Here is a 20,264-nt window from a genome sequence, read left to right as displayed (position 1 = left end):
GAATTTGGTGGTATTATTCTAACATACTAATGTGGGGGGAAATTTACAGCTTATTGAATATCTAACTTATTATTAGCACCTCTGCTCTACTGTGGTGTGCCAATATGGATAAGCCCACATTGGCTCCACATTTAAATTCCAACTAGTACCATACTGGAAAGAAAAATCAATATGCTTACTCCAGATTTTCAGGACAATGTGTGAATAAAGATTAAGGATGACATATACACAAGGAATCTTCAAGTAATAAGTTTTCAAACAAACAAGTCAAATATCTTCTTAAAAACAGCTTCCTCAGCATTATTTGCTCCATACCAGCAGCAATTATCATAGTGAGAATTTGAACAAAGCTGTCCTTTACATCAGATTTATTGATCTGTGGCCTGTCAATGGCTTACTCCAAGTCAACTAGCACAGATATTGAAGAGGTTACAGAAACAGTTGGCCTTGGAAGAGACTATATGGCAAAACAAGATTATGTAAAATGGTAAAACTGGATTATTCTGATTGCAATGCATAAATAAACCTTTGCTTCCACTATCTACTCAACATGTACTACTAGAAAGTTACTGTTAGCAACATTGCTAGACACAGATACCCTCTCTTTTACACAAATACCTACTATTTTAGTTTTAATTAGGTGAATTAGTGTTATCAGTATACTTTATCAGTATCGGTATTATCTAAATTTGAAGTGTTTACATTTGAGAATGTAAACACTTCAGAATGTAATCTACTAATACTACCAATAGGAACACTTGAACTGATTACGTCCTCTTTCTCTGACATAGAAGTTACCTTGCTGGTCATGAAGGAGTTCAGGTCAGGCTGAGGAATCCTATTTACCAGCTCTGCTCCTTCTAGCAGTGCAGAGTCAGACTTGATGTAACACTGTGACCTCACTAGTGACACATACCAGTCCTTTAATAATCAAAAGCAGAAATTTATTATATACTTGTTTTCAGAAAACAACACAGTATATGGGGGTAAGAGGGAGAACTACTCATCGGCACTGAATGTCCAAGACATCTGTATCCTACAGTAGTATTAAAAAAATCCCCTCAAACTAAAAAGCAAAGCAAAACAAACAAGCAATAAATGGAAATGGAACACCTTAAACTAGACCAATGGATGTTCACTGACAACTTGTCTATTTCTGTAAAGTCTGGACAGGAAATGAGGAAAAATGAATCTTAATATATAGTGCAGGTACTTGTATTAGGACCCTAAAGCTGAGCAGACTATCTAGAAAAAAAGCACAGAATACCCTACAGTCACAACAAATATAATAGTAATAACAAAAAAACCTATACTATAACCAAGGAAGAAAACTCTTCAGATTCAAATAAATTTGCTGACATTAATTAGAACCCAACTAAACCTGTAAGAGTTCAAGAAGCATCTAGACAATGCTCTTAGTCACAGGATTTATTTTTAGGTAGCCCTGTGAAAAGCACAGATTTGAACTCATTGATCCTTATGAGTCCCTTCCAACTTAAGATATTCTGATTCTATGAACTATGCAGAAGTTGTGGGGGAAGTATACAAAAACCACTTCTTTTATTTAGAATTTACAGGGAGAGACAAAGGAAATTTTGGGGGTAATTTGAAGACAAAGCTATGGGTAAATGATTTCTGGGCACAGCATTTTCTCCTGTTGTCAGGTCGCTCTCAACATCTCCCCATAGCCAATAACTGCTCAGACTCATCCAAACTGTCAGCTAATCAAATAATTTTTGCCATCTCAGTTACATAAGTTTCCTATTACTGTGCATCAGTGTAGAACATGGAGGGATGAAAAGGAGAAATATCTGTGCCATGGGACAAACTAGAAAAAAGGAAGACACAGAAGGCCCCAAGACTTGCTCCCAGCCTTCCATTCCACTTGGAAATAAACACATCAAAGTCCATGAAAGACAGAAACAGTTCAGTATTCTTGATTGTTCTCTGAAAGTAATTTAAAGCTGAGAAGGGAGGTCTGGACAAGCTATGTTTCATTTCCAAGAGACAGCCAAAAACTTTCAGCAAATGAATAAAACTAATAACTGTAGTAAATACATCAAGAAAACATGATTATTTATCTGTCTCTATTGAACCGTATAAAAGTCTTTCCATTAAAGTTGAGCAAAGAAACCAAACTTGGTAAATTTTTCACAGCACTGTCAATATAACAAACATCTATGCATGTGTTAATTATCCATCTTAAGTTCAACAGTCAGCCAACACACATGAAATTAATCACTGATCTATATTTGAGATACACTGACAATCCTGAGAACACTAACTGCATAGTAAAAATAAGCTGCATTTAAATATTTTGTAATGAGTAAAGCTTGTTTATAGCCAAAGCACTTTAGTGACTCTTTCTAAACATAATCTTACTTTGTCTAGGATTACAGTCTCTAAAGCTGGTTGGTCTTCTCCATCTAGTGGGTGTGAGGTAACCAGAGGTGAAGGACTGGTTGTGTCTGGTGCTACCATAAGACGAAACCTATCCAAGAGCGAGTAAAGTCTTTGGTGTCTGAAAACAGAAGAACACATCAGAAGAGGGCTATCTTAGTTTTGTAAATAATTTAAAAATAGAAAGACATCCAGTGACTCAATTCTAATCCCAGGACAGAAAAGCAGTAGGGTCTTCAGATCTTCAGTTTTTGTTGGATCTGTGCAGTCATATGATGCAAAGTTTCTTCAGGTATCAGTGGCCAAAATTAATTAACTCAGTACCACCAACAAATAAAGATTTAAATCTAATTTAGTGTTAAAATTTGTGATGTACTTAAGCACAAAATACAAGCTGTTCAGCTTTCTTTATGCAGCAAATCTTTTAATGAGTAAGAAGAATCTAAGTTAGTGAACAGATTACTTGATTGCAAAAAAAATACATTCTAACGGATATTACTGAAGAATCCACTAAAACTATACTTCTCTTTTTAAAAAATTATCCCTCACTATACTAAGAACTCCAGTTTCTGGATTTATACCAGCGACAAGAATTTCTTTTTAACTGGTTGTTTTGTTTGGTTGAGATTTTTTTAAATTCCACTACTGCTATCAAGAACTTGTACAAAGTAATTTTTTGAGTCTTTTAAAAACTTAAATGTAACATTACCTATGTAGGCACATAACTATTGGTCTACTGCAGGTTTTAGGCTCTTTCCCCTACTTATTTCTTATTTCAGTCAACAAGTATTAACCTCAAACAGCAATGACAAGAGGAATAAATAAGGATCTTTCCCACATCAAATTAAAGTTTTTCAAAAAATGAGTAATTTTCATCTTTTTATACCAGCAGTTTAAACAGCCAGGAGACTAAACAGTTAAAACTTTTAACACAGTTGTCTGGGAGAAAAAAAAAAAATACAAACCAAAAAACCCCAAGCCCACTTAGCTTGAACTCGCAATATTTTGCAAGTTTGAGGAAAATAAAGTTGGCTTTAGGAACACAGATTTTGTTAAGAAATTAATTTGCAGCTGCTGTCTCTCAAAAGTTAAATATGGAGTGGGATGCAAGAAAGAGAATTTGATGCAACCCTCTAGAGCTTGCTTTAGTTCTTAAGTAGTTCTTACTGCAAATTCAATACAGCCAACACAACTGCCCCTTGTGCCAGAACATGTCAGCATGTTATGAGAGGCTTTACTCCTGGTTTACCTCCAAAAAAGACCCATTATCTGACCTCTAGGAAAAAAGCCAAAATGTAGGAAAACAGAGTTAACACGATTTGTATTAGAACATTACTTAGTTTGACATTTTAATGGTATTATTGGTATTATTTACCTTGCTGCTAATCCACTGTTTTGAAGGTACTCCTGAATTCTATCCAGTTCTTCAACTGGTAACTGAGCAATGCTGTTCTATACGAAAGAATCACAAGAATTTTACAGGACAGAAATACGCAAAATCCCCCAAAATACTTTTACTGGATTAACAAAGTTACAGGGAGATAAAATGAAATGAAGTAAACACTCACATATCTATATATTAAATTTAAAAAATCATCAAACGAAATCACTTAATCATATCTGGATGTACTTTAAATCATTGCTCTTGATTACACTGCTGGCACCACCCAATGTGATTCCCAGGCATGGATTTATCTGTACCTGCAGAGTTGCTGCCAGCAGCATTTCCACGCGGCGGCAGGCCAGGGTGTCAACCATGCGAGCCAGCACTCGGAAGGGAGTGCACAGCAGCTTGTCCACGTACAGGGTCAGCACAGCCCCGGACTGGCTCAGGTGGATTCCCTCCAAGCACTGCAAGGTCTTCTTCAGAGTTGTGGGCTAGGTGTTGAAACAGCACAAAACAGAGAAACAGACAAAACATGACAATCAATTTGGAATACAAAGATCTTAAAGCTAAAGGGAAAAGCATTTAGAAAAAACTATAGCAGACAACTACCTGATCAATATAATCATCTCTGTGTGAATGAGTTACTGGCTTATTTAATTAATATGAACAGTAAGTTGTTTGACGTGTAACTGTAAAAGCTTACTCTTACAAGAGTAAGCAAAACATAGGGAGGAAAACTTTTAGGGGAAAAAAGCTACACATTTAAGTGAAATTGCAAAAAGCTTTGAACACAGTGAGAAGCTTCAGCTCTTTCTGGAAGAAGGAAGGAACATGTGCATAGTCAAGAAAAGTGACAGTACAGAAATCCAGACAATCAGTGGGGATTTTCTGAGCATATGTTTAGAAACAGCAGTAGCAACTCAGGATTAAAAGGGTGTACAAATATTTTTTCAATTTCTTCAACTTTTTTTTTAATATGAGCACCAATTCAGCACTAATATTCTAAAGGGAGAAACACAAAGACACACTAGTTTGACTCATGAAACCAATCTTGGTTTAGAGCAGTCTGTTATTACCAGCTATTTTAATTTTACTATCTTTCCTGATAATCACCAAGCATTTCACACTGTGACTACATCTTCCATTAAAACATATTAAGTTTAGTTCATTCTGCTGATTCTCAGCTACTGAAGCCCAGATTAATCTCACGTAACTTTAAAGCTGCCCTAGATTTGCAGAGAGACAATGCAAAGAGATAGGAAACAGCACTGAAGCTACTCAGGGTGCAGGTGGCATCTCCCACAATTATCTCTAGAGGAAGTCCAGCAAATGACATTTCCCATGATTAAGAGAGATGCATACAACCTTACATCCCTATAAAACATCATCCACTCCTTTTAATTTGAAAACTAAAACAATCAACAGAAGTAATATCCTGAATTTCTTGGTGATTTTCCCTTACCTAGTGGATACAACTTTTGGAACAGATCAATGGGGAAGGCATGAGCTCACAAATCATTTTTATATTTCCAGGGCCTATGAAGATGGACTGGTTCCTACTCCTGCCTCTGCAGTTAGTAGCTTGCTATTTATACTACCAAGGCACTGAAATCGAAGTCAAAAGTTACAGCTTTAATTTACCCTTCAGATATTGATTATGTGGGATAATACCCATAAAGGAAGAAAAGCAGTTTAACCATCTCCACTTGAATTCATAGATTTGATGGACTGGAGCACATCTAATAATGAAGTTGCTAATATAAGGTTCACTGTTTGCATTTTTAAGTAAGCGACTTTAAAATAAAACTGGAAGTTGATAAATGACCCAGAAATGTCAAACTTTGCATACTTATCAGTTAAACTTACGCTGAAATGAAGTGACTTGATTCTTTACAAGAAGTCAAAAAGTTAAACTTACAGCTGCAAGATTCTCACACCGTGACTGAATGGCCTGGATGAAGAGACCACTGGCTGCTGAATTCCTGTGAACAGCACTGATAAAGTCTTGTACTGGAGGCTCATGGGACAGATTAATCAAGTCTTGAACATGATTCACAATAAGCCAGGTCAGGTGTTCTGAATCATGTAGGTTTTGACACTAAAGGGGAAAAATTAAAATCTGATCATAGTAAAACCAATATTAAGATTTTAATTACTAAACATGACACAATATGAAGCTTCCCATACATAATTCTGGTAGCTACTTTAAAATAATGGCATAGAGTGTCTGTATCTTAATACCACCAACATTATTTTTACATGACAAATTTTCCAAATGTTTTGATCTTGTTGCAAATTAAGGTATTTACCATGAACGTGCAACTTATTTTTCTAAAAACACTAGAAAACAGGTTAGAAACAAGTAAATTGAGAAGGTTGATTCAAAGATGCTGCTTTTAATGAAATGCTATTTGAAATAAACATGCACAGAGAGTTGTCTTGTAAAATGTGATTTTCACTTAGGCTTCTTAAAGATTTCTTATTACTACTGGTCTTTAACACAAAATGAAGAATTTCTGGAAAGCAAATCCAAAGAGATCTGTCAATAATTAATGCCAAACCTCTAGAGGCTTGTGAATATCGACAAGCAGTGGAATGCAACACAAAAATATCTGTAGAGTTAACCAGACAATGCTGAGAGGTTGTACCTCCCCAGTAAAGAGGTTTTGGAGGATTTTACCTTGGACTACCTCTAATCTGACTCCTGTAACTGAATGTCCATTAGTACTCGAAGTGCTTCCTGAACATAGCTTTTTGTTCAGTTGAACCTGAAAGGAATGCAGTTTGTTTGCCTCAAAACTGATCTGAGGTGCAAACCCAAGTGCAATACCTCCTAGTACTGAAGATTCACTTCTAAAGTTCCCAGTGAACTAAAACTCTAATACTGGGGCAGCAAAAGACCAAAGCCACAGAAATTGCTCTCACTGGAAAACCAAAATGAAGTTTAAAAGTTCATGTAAAACCTCTCTTCTTAAGGTGTAGACAGAAATTAGTTGTTTCCTGGACACTGTGCACTGCTATTGATGTTGGGAAGTCTAAAACTTCATAGTGTGCTCCAAGCACCTCCCAGGTAAGGGTTGTGATACCCAGAAGGTAATTCTATTGCCCACCAGGTAACCTTTAACAGCCAAGAGAACTCTCAGTTCAGAACAGAAAAAAATGCCAAATGAGGTCATATCTAAGCTTACAGAAGCACCACCTGAAAATAAAATTACTGGTTTCACAAGTCTTTATTTTTCACTTAACACACTTCACTTTTCAGTTAACACAGATCAGTAATACATGACTGTCAGCATCATAAAATAACTCAAAACTGTAGTTATAAAAGTCAAAATTCAAAACTTACAACGTAGTCACAAAAGAGAATGAGTGCTCCTCTTCTCACTATCTCACGATTGCACATGCCACGCTTGGATTCCAAATCTGATTCGTCACTGTCTCCAGATATATGAGGACTAAGCAATTTAGTGGTGGAAAGGCTGTGTCGCCTGCAAAAAGTATATTCTATTTTGTTACTATTTTCTTAGTATGGCTACCGAAGCATGAACAACCAAAGTGCTTGGAGTATCCTACCAATGTCCTTACATGACATGTATTTCCCTATAAACTTCATTCAAACATTACACTTCCTTGAAGTAGAACTTTGCTTCTATCAGATCTTGATTTTTTTAACAATTGCACTATTGCTTATTACTTCTTCAGATAGTCTAAAGAACCAAATGGGTTATTTAAAAGAAAAACATGGGCTGTTGCATCTCTGGTAGGATAACAGAACCTAATACTGTATTTTCTTCTCAAAACAAACCAGTGTTCTTGAGCACTTTGTCTAGAGTCAGATTAAAAGTGATGCCCAACGCAGTAAAAAACCAGAGATGATACTGGTAAATAAAAAAAAATTACTGCTATTTTTATTCATAGAATCATCAAGGTTGCCTGTAAGATCATCAAATCCAACTTTTAACCTAGCACCACACCATGGCTCACCACTGAGCCACATACTGAAGTGCCATATCTACACACCTTTCAGGGATGGTGATTCCACCACTTCCCTGGGCAGCCTGTTCCAATGCCTCAGTAGTTGCTCGTAATCCTGGTAATTCCATGTTTCCACAAATTAGAATAATGTATTTTCAATTCATAAGGTTGAACTGAAGCAAGAATCTCACATTTGAGAAAGTATTAGTGCACTTCAGTTGTAGAGCAAGACAAGTCTGCCCCAACACTCACTGCACAAGCACCAGAAACATCTCCCAAGTCATTTGTTCACCTCCCTCTACAGTTAACACAGACGGATACCCACCCTCACAAGAGGTCCCTTCCTTATTCACTGAGGACAAATCACTCCAATGCCTGACAGATGGGATAACTAACTTCAGACCAAGAGAACACTCATTTTAGAACAAATCTCCAAATTTCAGACAACTAGTGTTCAGTGAGGTTATTACAGTGCTTGATGCTAATGAACCAGCATGGTGCTAATACCATGTTTTGACAGCATTTAGCAATAGACCCTCTGAGAACAGATAATCCCATAGCTACAGTTACAGTTAAACTGATCAGATTGTATTGTCACAAACACAGCAGCGTCCATCATCTCCACCAGCTGATTATTTCCTAGAAGGTGAAACATGAGGTCTCCATATAAACATGAAACACTGAGTATTTTGCTGTAGTTATTTCCATAGTTTTAATAAAAAATAGTACACAAAGGAAAATTTCTTGCCTTAGAAGTGGAGAGATTACCTGGCAGTTCTTTTGAGGAACAACTGAGTGCAGGATACATTTCCTCACTTTGAAAGTCACATCAATATCAGAACAGACAATATGTACACACAAAGCAAATGCAGAACTGCATTTCAGAATCCAAGGAGCACCATTCAATGGGCTGACAGGCTTGGCAGAAAGCAGCTAGATTGTTTTATTATGCTTTTAGCAAATATAATTGTATGAAACACATTACTACTACTAGGGAACAAAACCAAAACTTACTTTGGGGTTTGATGCACTTCTGACCACCAGTTGTAGTTGGTATAATTGACAAGAAGCAGGATTTGACACCAGAGGAGAACTAAAGAAGGATGAGTGGGAATCATGGACTGAACAAGGTCACTCAAACTTTCAAGGGTATAGAAACTACCATCAGATCCATCTCCTGTAAAAAGTCTGGTGGCTGCAGCTGTGATTCTTCTAAACATCCCTGAAAACAATAAATTTTGAAGCTTTAAAATTATTCAGGGTAGAAGTCCTGCAAGAAAGGTATACCTAAGCAGTTTTACAAATTTAAGGCAAGTGATGAAGTTTGCTTAAAGGCAGTGTGTAAACCAGAAATTACCAGCTCTCAGACTCAATAAATAATGTTTAGATAGGTTTCACTACAATTCTAATTAATCTTATACATGAAAATCTTCATTAAACTTAAAACTGTCACCTGTGGACCAGGACTAGTTCATTCGTTTATAAATTAAAACACAGATGTTCTACTTAAGAACCATGAGGTAACTACTACCCTGCATGTTAAGGAAGAACACCTAAAAGTATGCAGAGGATGGCTTTCCAAATACATTTAGTTGAAATTAAATTTATCCTCTTTCATCCATTTTCTAAAGTGCAAAAACTGTTTCTGCCATTAACCTGCATATGGAACACTCAGCAAAAACCCAGAATTTTGCTTTCTGACTTGCTGATTCTGTATTTGTATGCCAAAACAAAGGTTGGGAAAACAAGAAATATGAGAAGGGTGGGAAAACAAGGAAAGTTGTCAAAAGGTATAGGACTTTTTGATTTTCTATGAGAAGATAAGATCAGGGTAAAATAAAAGGTTTCTTCAGAGTCAGTTAGAAACCAAGAGCTAATCAGAATAATGAAGGGAATCCGCAGTGTTACTTGCCTTCCTTGCCAGAAGTACAGAAGAAAGAAGCTGTAAATTCCACAGCCATGTGGAGCAATTTAAGCTGCCCCCAGGACTGATAAATACACAATGTAAATAGCAAAGAATGGGAAAAATAACTGAGTCTCAAATCTCTGGTTCCACTTACTAGCAAACCAGTGCTAGCCCCATTCCAGCTCCTTGCATTTGCAGAAACAACACCATCTAGCGACTTCCTACAGTCATAAAAGCCACTGCATGCTCATCTTTTTCCTTTGTCCATGCCTTTTATTTCTAACTTCAAAGGAGTACACTGAGAATGTTCACTTATAATCTAGTAGCTTCCTACAGTTGGAAACACAGGAGTCAGCAATACTCACATTTTGAAAAAACTGCAACGAGTGAGAAGACAAAATCCAAGTAGAACAGTGGTTAAAAATGACAGAATACAGCCTATGTTTCCAGACACAAATTGCTATAAGCTACACCCATAGTTAGGAGAACATAATTTAGAGAAAATTATCATGGATGTTTTAACTGAACAAAAGAAAAGTATTATAAATTCAGGCAGTTAATTACTCCTCAACCTAAATAAATACATTATGACACAAAATTACAGCCCAGGTGTTGGAAAAACTTTCTTTTACTCTGCTACACCATACAGGTACTAGTAGTAATAACATACCTGAAGTTACTTGTAGTTTTAAATTAAATTAATTTCTACAGATCATCCAATCCACATATCCCAATGCTCTGCACGAGTATTTTAATATTTAATTTTAATTTTGCATGAAAATTTCTACATAATTCCTGGCAAGACTCCCAGTGCAGCCTGGAAGCCAGTCACAGCAGCAGAACTAGCTGAGCCTTCCCTTTCAATTATCCCCAGCTCCCACTGTGGAAGAATCCACTACCCCGATTTCAATCACCAGCTTTATTTTCTGATTTCATTGCTCCTGGCTTGATACCATTTAATCACTTTATGCCAAAACACCCTGGTGTCAGTTATTTGTTACAACATTTGCTTCAAATATTTCTCCTAAACATAAATTAATATGTAATTAAAATATATAATATTATAATTATCTATTTTTATATAATAAAACAGTATAAAAATGTATAAAAATTATTACTGTAACAGACACGTGGGAAGAGAACTGTCATTCTATCTCCAGAGTTCTGGGCCCTAAAGCACACCTGAAACAAAGATGAATTTTGTGTCTCTTCACACACACTCCAAGAGTCTTTGCACCAAGAACCTCAGTTTGGAAGACTCCTATCTTACAGACCAAGGCAACAGAACGCAGAGCTCCTTATCCCATATCTGCAAGGAAGCCTATGAAGAACAGGGGACTTGTGCCAAGACCTTTTAAACTGCAGACAACTAACAGTAAGCCAAGGTTGCACTTCAGCTGCAAGCTGAAAATCAGACAGCAAAAAGGGCAGTTACAGTAAAGAAAGAACTGAAGAAAGGGAAGACAGTACCACTACTCAGAAAATAATACTAAGGAATCAAGCTAAGGACTAAGGAATTACCAAAGGGCTAGAGATTGGGTATTCAGCACAAGAAACCTAAAGCAAAATTTTCCAAAACTGAAGAAAGCAGCTCAAGACCAGCTAGCTGGAACCTGCTACCTTTCCTGATTTTATGGGGTGGTTCGTTTTTTGTTTGGTTTGTTGGGGGGGGTTGTTTGTTTTATATATTTTTATTAATTATGACAAAACCCAGGAACTTTCCTTGTCATGAGTCTGAACTAGTGATCTGTAACTCAGTATTTAAAGCCTGGACATACCCACCAACCTCCAAACTGAGAGAAAACATGAGAAATATACCCACAAATTTGGAATGCTTTGTGGTTTTTGGACTGAAAAATTTTAGACAGTTAAAAGGAGAGATGAAGAGTCACTGATTACATTTTGTTTCACAAAGACAGAAGAAATGTGCAAAATGTGCCCTGCATGCATGGGCACTATGTTTGGTAAGTTCTTCATATGGAGTAAGACATAACATCTTCAGCACTTACATATTCCTTCTCAGTGGTTCAATGCATTTATGAGTTGTCTTGGAACTTAAAAACCACTCTGCCACTGCATGCTATAAAATGGGCAACGTTTCAAGTATTACCTGATTTGAAGATATGTATTAAGCACATAAGCAGTGTGCCCAGCTCCTGGCAGTAAAAAGTATGTTGCTGCTCATTCATGTCCACTTTTAATTGCTTGGTAACAATATCTTCCAATAGAATGCCAACCAGTTGTAGTAAGAATCTTGAAAGAAACACATATACAATCAATAGGAAAACTATCAATCTTTCAGAGTACGATGAGGTTAGCCTATGAAACTTCAGTTTGAAAAATGAAACATGAAGTTCTTGTCCATTCATCCTAAATAACATACTAAATGAAATGCTACAGAATAGGTTAACCTAAAACAAATAGGATGCTATATGATCACAAGCACTTCAATAATTACATATTAAATCTAGATTATCTACTCATTGGCTACAGCCACAATAGCATTCATACACTGTCCCAACTCACTTATAAAAAGACACCACAGCAAATATTCAGAATGCTGTGGTGTCTTTATAGTGATTTGTTAAAAGCAATTGAGTTAAATTGAGCTAAAAACAGAGACAGTCACCACAGCTCAGCTGAGCAGGGGTAATTCAGCAAGTCACAGTAATTCACCTGTTTACAGCCTCATCTATCCACACTCTACTACACAGCTTCTTTATCAAACCTCCAGCTGGGACAATGTGTGGTGTCAAAAGCACCACCAGAAGAGGGCACTTGAGGAAAGGCACCCTTGCTCCTGGCCATAACCATTACTCTGTAACTTACATCACTGCTGCTGGACATAAAGTCACGGTATGGGTGTCCAGAAGACCCTCGTCTGTCTACCCATCACCCTCACAGTGAGCTGAATGATATGAAACAGCATTCTATTCCTATCTGAAGTTCCCTACTTGAATAAAAAGTTCTTATTTTCTTAAACAAACACCTATTTCAAATGCTTCCCACCAAATTAAAACATAATGCTTTAATAACAAACATTATGTCAACATAATACTACTGCCATCTCTCCATGCTTCTTTTGCCAGAAGTTTTTCACTCTCCAAGGACATCAACATGGGAAGCTAACTAGACAAAGCTGGGCCTTCAAAATAGGAAAAGAAGAGCAGGACTAACTCAATAGATTTGTTTCTCACTGCTGCCAAGTTTCTAATACAGAACCTGGGCTTCCACTTAAAGGGATGTTTCATCATTTAGTCCCTACACAGAAAAGAAGGAAAGCAGTGAAGTTCCTGGACCTGAATTCATTAAGTCCAGGATTCACCCATTTTAACAGCTCCATTAGGTCCTTCACTTGGCTTGGTAAGACATACCAGGACAGTCCAAAGTCCTACTAAAATCCACTCAACTTCTCCATCTCTGTTCATCTCAATAATTCTTCCTCCAACACTTGTCCCATATCAACTAATTAACAGACTAGATTCCCATCAGACGGAAGTTTTATACATGTTAAACACTGCCCAATGTATGTTTGATTTCTCAGAACTCTCTACCCTTCCCCAAGTTATTCAAAACACAATGTACCTGGAAAATGTCTCCTCAGGTGGGTATTTCACCTGTTTGACCTCAGTGCGATCCTCTGGTGTGGACACGTTATTTTCTCCACATCTCAGTCTGTTGATTGCTTGACATGAAATCAAATATGGTGAGAAGGAAAGCTCCTGTATACGGGATAGAACGATGTCTTCTGTTGACTGTGAAATCAGAACTCTAAGGATAGCTAAAATTCCAGAAATCCAGAGCTGGACAGTGCTCACTGATGCCTAACACAAACACAGAAATACAGAAGATTGAATACTTTTGAAGTTAAATGACTCAACACAGAAATGTATTAAAAATTAACATTTTCATTAACATGTAAAAAATCAGACCCTTATGAGAATGGAGCAAACCAGAAATAAATTTTGAGTTCAGATCTTACAAAATGCTATTCCTGTGGTAACTGTCAAGCTCATATTCACTGTTAACCTCTGAGCTATAGAAACAGCACTAATTCTTGTATAAGAAAAATGTGATTTACCGATTAAACTGCATTCTATTTTATTATGATAGTATCTTCCTTTACATTCCTGATCCTCAAAATACAAAAGAAGGGAAGTAATTCATAAGCAGAACATTCATGTATCAAGTGCTCCCAGTTGGTAAATCACATTAGTTCTAGCCAATTTGTTCCCAAACTCTGCTGCAGGTATTTAAACAGCAATTAGCAAATTATTAAAGAGAAACACATTTTCTTTTGTTTTGCATGGAGAGATACCAGATTCTCCCTCCTTTGAAAACAACAGCTTACCATTGTTTTAGGAGTAACAAACATACTCCTTAAAAGCATGTCCACAGGGCGAAGGGATGAAGGAGCCAAAATTTCAAACAAAGTGTTCAATACTCCCAGAGCATCATGAGAGTCTATATGCATCTGTGAAAGAAAAACACAAAACTAATTGTAATTACCCACTAAAGATAAATTCAACACAAAATTAACATTCCATGTTATAAACATTTCTATAGCAACCTATGTGTAAATAAAAGTGTTCTTTACAGTACAAAATTCAGAGCAACCAAAAGCTATGAAAGATCAATTGAAGTTTCACTGCAGGCCTTCCTAGACATGAGTTTTGATAACATGGACAAAAATGTGTCATATGAAATCCAATGTGCACGTGACATATATTTCATTTGGAGAAATAGGCCTTATTCAGAGAATGAGACCAGAAGACTGACTTGTCATAAAATTTAAAGACTTCTCTCCTCCCTGCACATCCTACCAGGTTTATTTATAGAGAGCAATGCTGGTCACGACTAAACTTAAGCAGGTAACCAGGAGGAAAGAAATCTAATTATCAGAAAAGTGAACAGCTACAGTGGTATTAGAACAACAGAGGCAGGATAGCTTACCTAAACAGTTTTTTAGATAAATTATAAAACAATCAACTCCAAAAAGCAAGGGACTGGACTAAAAATCTAGATGACCCTATCCTGCTTCAGTAATTTGGAAGATGATCAGTGCAGTCACACAAAACAACAGCAATTTCACTTTGCCAGCATTTTAGCTCTGCTCTAAAACTGTTGTCTGATCCTGCCCACTCTCCCCAACCATGAGATATCCTCATGGGATTGAGGAACTGCCATCATGGAGCAAAGAATATCTGGGGCTGGAGCACCTCTGCTATGGAGGCTGGGAGAGCTGGGGTTGTTCAGCCTGGAGAACAGAAGCTCCAGGGAGACCCTATAGAACCTTCCAGTACCTAAAGGGGCTACAAGAGAGCTGGAGAGGGACTTTTTTGCACAGGCAGGTAGTGATAGGACAAGGGGCTTCAGCATAAATGGCTTTACACTGAAAGAGGATGGAATTATATTAGGAAGAAATTCTTTACTGGGAGCATGGTGGGGCACTGGAACAGGCTACCCAGAGAAGGTATGGCTGTCCCACCCCGGAAGTGTTCAAGGCCAGGTTGGATAGGGCTTTTCGTAAGCTGGTCTGCAATTAGACCCATTGTAGCCATGAAAAAATAATTTTGACATTTTATAAATATGGGACAATCTTCACACCATTTAATAAGTGTTCTGATATAATCATGTATCTAAGAGAAACAGAATGAGCTTCCTCTGGAGACAGTCTTGATGATACTGCATATACTTCATGCATTTAAATATGAACTTCATGACTTCAAAGACTTAAGTTTACCTTGCAGTAATTGTTTTTTCCGGATATGGCAACCACAATTTCAAGAAAATTTGTCTTCGTAAAAGCAAAAATAAAAACCAAATATGCAAAGGCGTTATTGATACATACATTACAGCAATTATTATAGGTGCTTATAGATTTAAAACCATCATATAACCACCTGTTGTTTTGCAAGCATTGGGAGAATGATGTCAGCTATTTGCCGGGACAACCTCTTCCATTTGTCTTCATTTTCTTTATGACACTGTTGCAATACCAAGATGAACATTTCTAGCACCTGAGGAAAAGTCAAAGAGAATGTAAGTAAAAACCCATACTAACAGAAAACATTCAAGTAATACCATATTTGGAAAAACCTTCATTTCAAGCACCTACGAAATAGACAAAAGACTAAAAAAATTTACGTGAGAAATCTCACATAATTTTTAAAAACGCCATTTTCAGGTTAGAAGCCTGTTCTTACTTACAAGGTTTTTGGCAGTGGTTTTTAAAGAATTTTCCAGTTGCTTTCATAAATTAGGAAAAAAAAAAGTTTGCTTTGTACTTTTTAAATGGTATTTGTCAAAAGACTACTCAAACAACTGGAAAAAGAATCATCAATCTAAATACCACATCACATTTTCAATAAAAAGGGGAGGAAGAAAGAGAGTAATTTTCCATATGTACACTCTGTCTTGACTCTAGGTCCAATAAAGTTTAGATTTGGTCAAGGAAACAAAATAGACATATTTATGGGGCTCATTCACCCGAGATATGTCACTTTCATATAAAAGTTTTAAGAGACAACATAATGGAGCACACCAAGCAAGGAGCACTTCTGGTAGCTGAATGTGTTATGGGTTATAGAGACCACATTATGAAGGACTGGCAGAGAAGAGACACAGCAAGCAAGAATGTTAATATATGGACTGGCAAGAGGGACAGAAGAATCTATTTCAGAAAACAAGATAGAGCACTTGTAAAGCAAATTCAGGTAGTTCAGATTAGAGAGAGGGAGGTTCCCAGGTGACTTTCTTCCCAAAAGGTTTTATCATGAGAGAGGAGATAGGAGCAATTCCAGGCTGAATGACTTAACTCTGGAGCTCCATGGGTGGCAGCTGCACTTGTAACAGAGAGAAGTTGAGGGCTGCAGCTCTCTGAACCTCTCAAATGCCCAGGGAAACCACTGCAGACCATCCCAGCCACAGCCAGGGAACAACAGAACAGCCCAGGGTTGGGTCATACGTATTGCACCAGAAGAACAGTGCAGAATAAGACTTACAAATGGGATGGTGTGGGAAGAGCAGTGCATGGGTGGTCTTTAATAGGTTAAGTGTGTCAGAAGGGGATCTGCCAGCAATTGCAGTACCTTATGTAACACAAAGTTATTCACTATTTCACATCATGTGTCTACAGAGTGTCATTTCATATAGTTATATTAGTCATTTTATGATTATAAAACTACAAATTCAAAAGAAAATGTGGATACACAAAATTACCCCAATCTGAACACGCAGTTCTAACAAATTATTTTGACAAGATGTGCTGACTTTTTTCAGAAAATACAGTGCTTACATTAGCATACACTAGAACTGCATTTTCACATTATGAAAGAAAGGCACATTAGGTTTGTTAAGCACCTCAATAAGCAGTAAGATCCCATGTTGATCATGTCACATCTCTTAAAATTACTTTTATGTTTTTCTTTAAAACATAGTGTATTGAAGAAAGTCATTGTTATACTCCTACAAAGCAGAAACATGTTTTCCAGACTCGTGAGGTCTGGGTCAAAGTAGTAAGTCATAACAAATACCTAATTACCAGTGTCATTACCTTGTTCAAGTAAGTGTTATTCAAGATAATGTTATTGTACAGCAATACCTAAATCATCTCTGTGCAGCATCTTTCCTAATTTTAAACTTGTCTCCTTTTCCATTTTACTCCCATTCTTTTAAGTTTCTTCTCTTCCACCAACCTTCTGTTTATTCTGTCTGCAATACAGCCAAGATCATGATCCTAACTGGAGTTTTTTAGTGCTTTGTTTTCTAGGCTTGACTACGCAATTCTACAGATATGTTACTTGACTTGAAATACTGATTTGTAGTGTAAAACCTCTTTCCCATAGCCTTAAAAATCTTTGCATACTCTCTCTATAAGGAAAGATACCACACAGAGTCCAGCTACTCCAGTTTTGTATAGAAAACCATCAATATTGTCTGAAGCACTTTTAGCAGTCACAGCAATGTTACCCTTTCACAGACCACAAAGAGGGACCCTTCATCCTCCTCTCCTACCTGATGGTACTGGATAAGTCTCAGCAGCATTGATACTACAACCTCCTTCTGGGTTTCCAGCTCTTTTCCAGCATCAGCTTTATTTGTTCCTCTTAACACAAAGAGATCGTGAACAATGGGTTGCAGAGCCGGTATTGCTGAAATGAGATGTATTTGTTTTAGCATGTTTAGAATCACTCCTGAGCAGTGATTTCTTGAACTAACAGTTCAGTGACTAAAAGTAAACTGGGCTCTAGTTCATTAAAGGTTTTACCCATAGCTAAAAACCCACAAACCCCATATTTATTGTGCATAATGATGGCTATTATTTTACTTCTTGTAGAAATTTTAAATTATGGACACATTCGCCCGTTCTCACAGAGCTAAAAAAGATATGTTTATAAAGTAATTCTCAGCAGAATCACTGGAAAGCATGATAAAGATGCTTCTACTTAAAGGCTAAAAGTAGAAGGGAAGTGGACCAAAAATTAAAATCAAAGCCTTGAACATACTGCTAAGTTGTGAACTTATTACTGAATAAAGTTTCAAATAAAAGCTTTGTTGTAATTATGAACAATGGAAAATGTGGGGCTGGAGTGTTAGTATGATATAATAAACTTTGTGAAGGAATTAAGTGAGAAGTATTTCATGTCTTAAAAATTTAAAAGCTGGTGTCTTCTGGAACACTCAGTACAGTAACAGTTTTCTATAGTTTAGAAGTCAACAGTGGTTTCATTGTTCAACTATTACTAATAAGCGTTGATGCCTTTTTTCTTTCTTTCTTTTTTAAATAATTAATTTTTAATAAATTTTTGTTTTAGAATTACCATGTGTAACAGCTTTCCTCCCACTGGCCATGATACCATCACACAGCTGAATGATCTTTGGAATTCCAATTATCTGTTTGGAATGATACCGCTCATAAGATAGCAACACCAGGAAAAAGAAGATATTAGGAATAATTGCTTCAGATTCCCTGAAAACAAAACAAAAAATTAAAGTGTCAAGTTTGAATTGCACAACTTTGTTCAGTAAAACTCATCTTTCATCTTTTTACAGTCAGGGTTTTTTTGAAGAATGTGTTGTTCTGGTTTCATATAATATTGCCAAAATTTTTGTGCCCTGTTTTGTACTAAGGGTTTTTTTCACAGGGATTTCTTTCAAGCTTTGACCATCACACTTACTAATATTATAATATACTGTCTAATGCATATTAGATTATTTCTGTACAAGATCCACAGAGCAAAAGAACAACTTCTCTCTTCATTAAAACTCAAGTGTGAGAAAAAACAGAAATAACTGACAATGAAAGTTTCAATGGCTTGCTTATGATCAATTAGGTCCTACACAATGTGTACCAGGTGACCAGAAGACATATGGATTCACTCTGAATCCACAATAGGAAGAAGTAGCTCTCCCTTAAGCAATCGAATCTAGGAATGAAATACTGATTTCTGAAAGCATAGCTTTGGCAGGAGATCCCAAAGGAATGGGTTTACAATACCAAAATGGAGAAACACAGTTTCAGATTATTATTATTTCCCATGTTACTTCCTGACTTCTTCAGTCACATGGAACCTAAAGCATCTGAAAGGGTTACCACTGGAGCCAGAGAATAAACAAGCACATCTCCCAGAAGGGAACTCTCCCTTTCTCATAAGGCAGAAATAACCAGCAGATCTAATCATTACTTGTTTCAGAACAAGACAGTTGCAAACCCTCACTGTTGAAAGGATCTTTGCTAATTTCATACCTGAACTGTCCTACTTCAATGTATTCAAATTGCTTTAGCACAAATCCAATAAACACCTAAAGAGAGAATAAAGTGTGCATCAGAACAGAGACATTAATTCCCATTTGAAACCATTTTGACAGTTATAGACAGGCACTGAAAATCATTTGCACTACGTTATGAAATGTTCCTTCTGCAGTTACAAAAGACAGAGAATCCTGTTGATGTTACAGCTTATTACAGCTTGCATGAACTTATGCCAAGTTTTACCTATAGTCCATGTATTTTTAAGTCTAACTTAATCTTTCACTCATGGAATATTCGAGGTATTACAGTCAAGTAGTTAAGAATCAGCCAAAAATCTAAACCAGATAAAATCCAAAGTACTTATGTATTTAAAAGAATTATCTCTGTATGAACGTACAGAAAAGTTAAGTATTGCAAGCCACACTAGTTTATAGACCTGAAAACACTGTAGTAAATAAAACACTTCTAAGTAAACCACTTACAATTTTATGTTACAGATTCACTGCTTGTATGGACAACTACACAGACTACTGTGTTTGCCACTAGCTCCCCTCACTGCCATTAACATCAAACAATAGCTGTCAACCATGATGCTCATTATCAGTCATAAGAAAGTCCATACTCTCAGTATGGGAGAAGGTATTTCCATTTGTAAATGAAGTTTTATTTAATAAAACTGTCTGTATTGTCCACATCTTTTTATTCCTAAAGTCAATCTTGTGAGCAGTTCTTAAATTGTTGTTACAGAACTCAGAAATTTACATTTACATGCAAAAAACCCCAGAAGTCTGAAGCTATTTGTGGCTGGGCGGGTGGGGGGAGGTGGAAATCTCACCCTCCTT

General features: G+C 36.7%; 1 protein-coding gene across 3 annotated transcripts in view; it reads right to left on the bottom strand.

The window, feature by feature from the left end:
- HTT (huntingtin) overlaps positions 1-20,264 on the bottom strand; it is a 77,801-nt gene that overhangs the window by 18,071 nt on the left and 39,466 nt on the right. For all 3 annotated transcript variants that reach the window (XM_032108138.1, XM_032108140.1, XM_032108141.1), the window contains 14 exons: positions 19,417-19,472; positions 18,491-18,639; positions 17,685-17,821; positions 15,572-15,688; positions 14,020-14,142; positions 13,254-13,492; positions 11,779-11,921; positions 8,777-8,984; positions 7,134-7,275; positions 5,706-5,885; positions 4,102-4,278; positions 3,776-3,852; positions 2,383-2,521; positions 799-921 (listed from right to left, as the gene is read on the bottom strand). In XM_032108138.1, coding sequence (XP_031964029.1) covers positions 799-921; positions 2,383-2,521; positions 3,776-3,852; positions 4,102-4,278; positions 5,706-5,885; positions 7,134-7,275; positions 8,777-8,984; positions 11,779-11,921; positions 13,254-13,492; positions 14,020-14,142; positions 15,572-15,688; positions 17,685-17,821; positions 18,491-18,639; positions 19,417-19,472 — 2,010 coding nt within the window. The remainder of the gene's footprint in view (positions 1-798; positions 922-2,382; positions 2,522-3,775; positions 3,853-4,101; positions 4,279-5,705; positions 5,886-7,133; positions 7,276-8,776; positions 8,985-11,778; positions 11,922-13,253; positions 13,493-14,019; positions 14,143-15,571; positions 15,689-17,684; positions 17,822-18,490; positions 18,640-19,416; positions 19,473-20,264) is intronic.

Source organism: Corvus moneduloides, chromosome 5 (genome assembly GCF_009650955.1).
Source record: "Corvus moneduloides isolate bCorMon1 chromosome 5, bCorMon1.pri, whole genome shotgun sequence".
In the NCBI taxonomy this organism is placed as follows: domain Eukaryota; kingdom Metazoa; phylum Chordata; class Aves; order Passeriformes; family Corvidae; genus Corvus; species Corvus moneduloides.
This window is presented reverse-complemented; position numbering and strand designations above follow the sequence as displayed.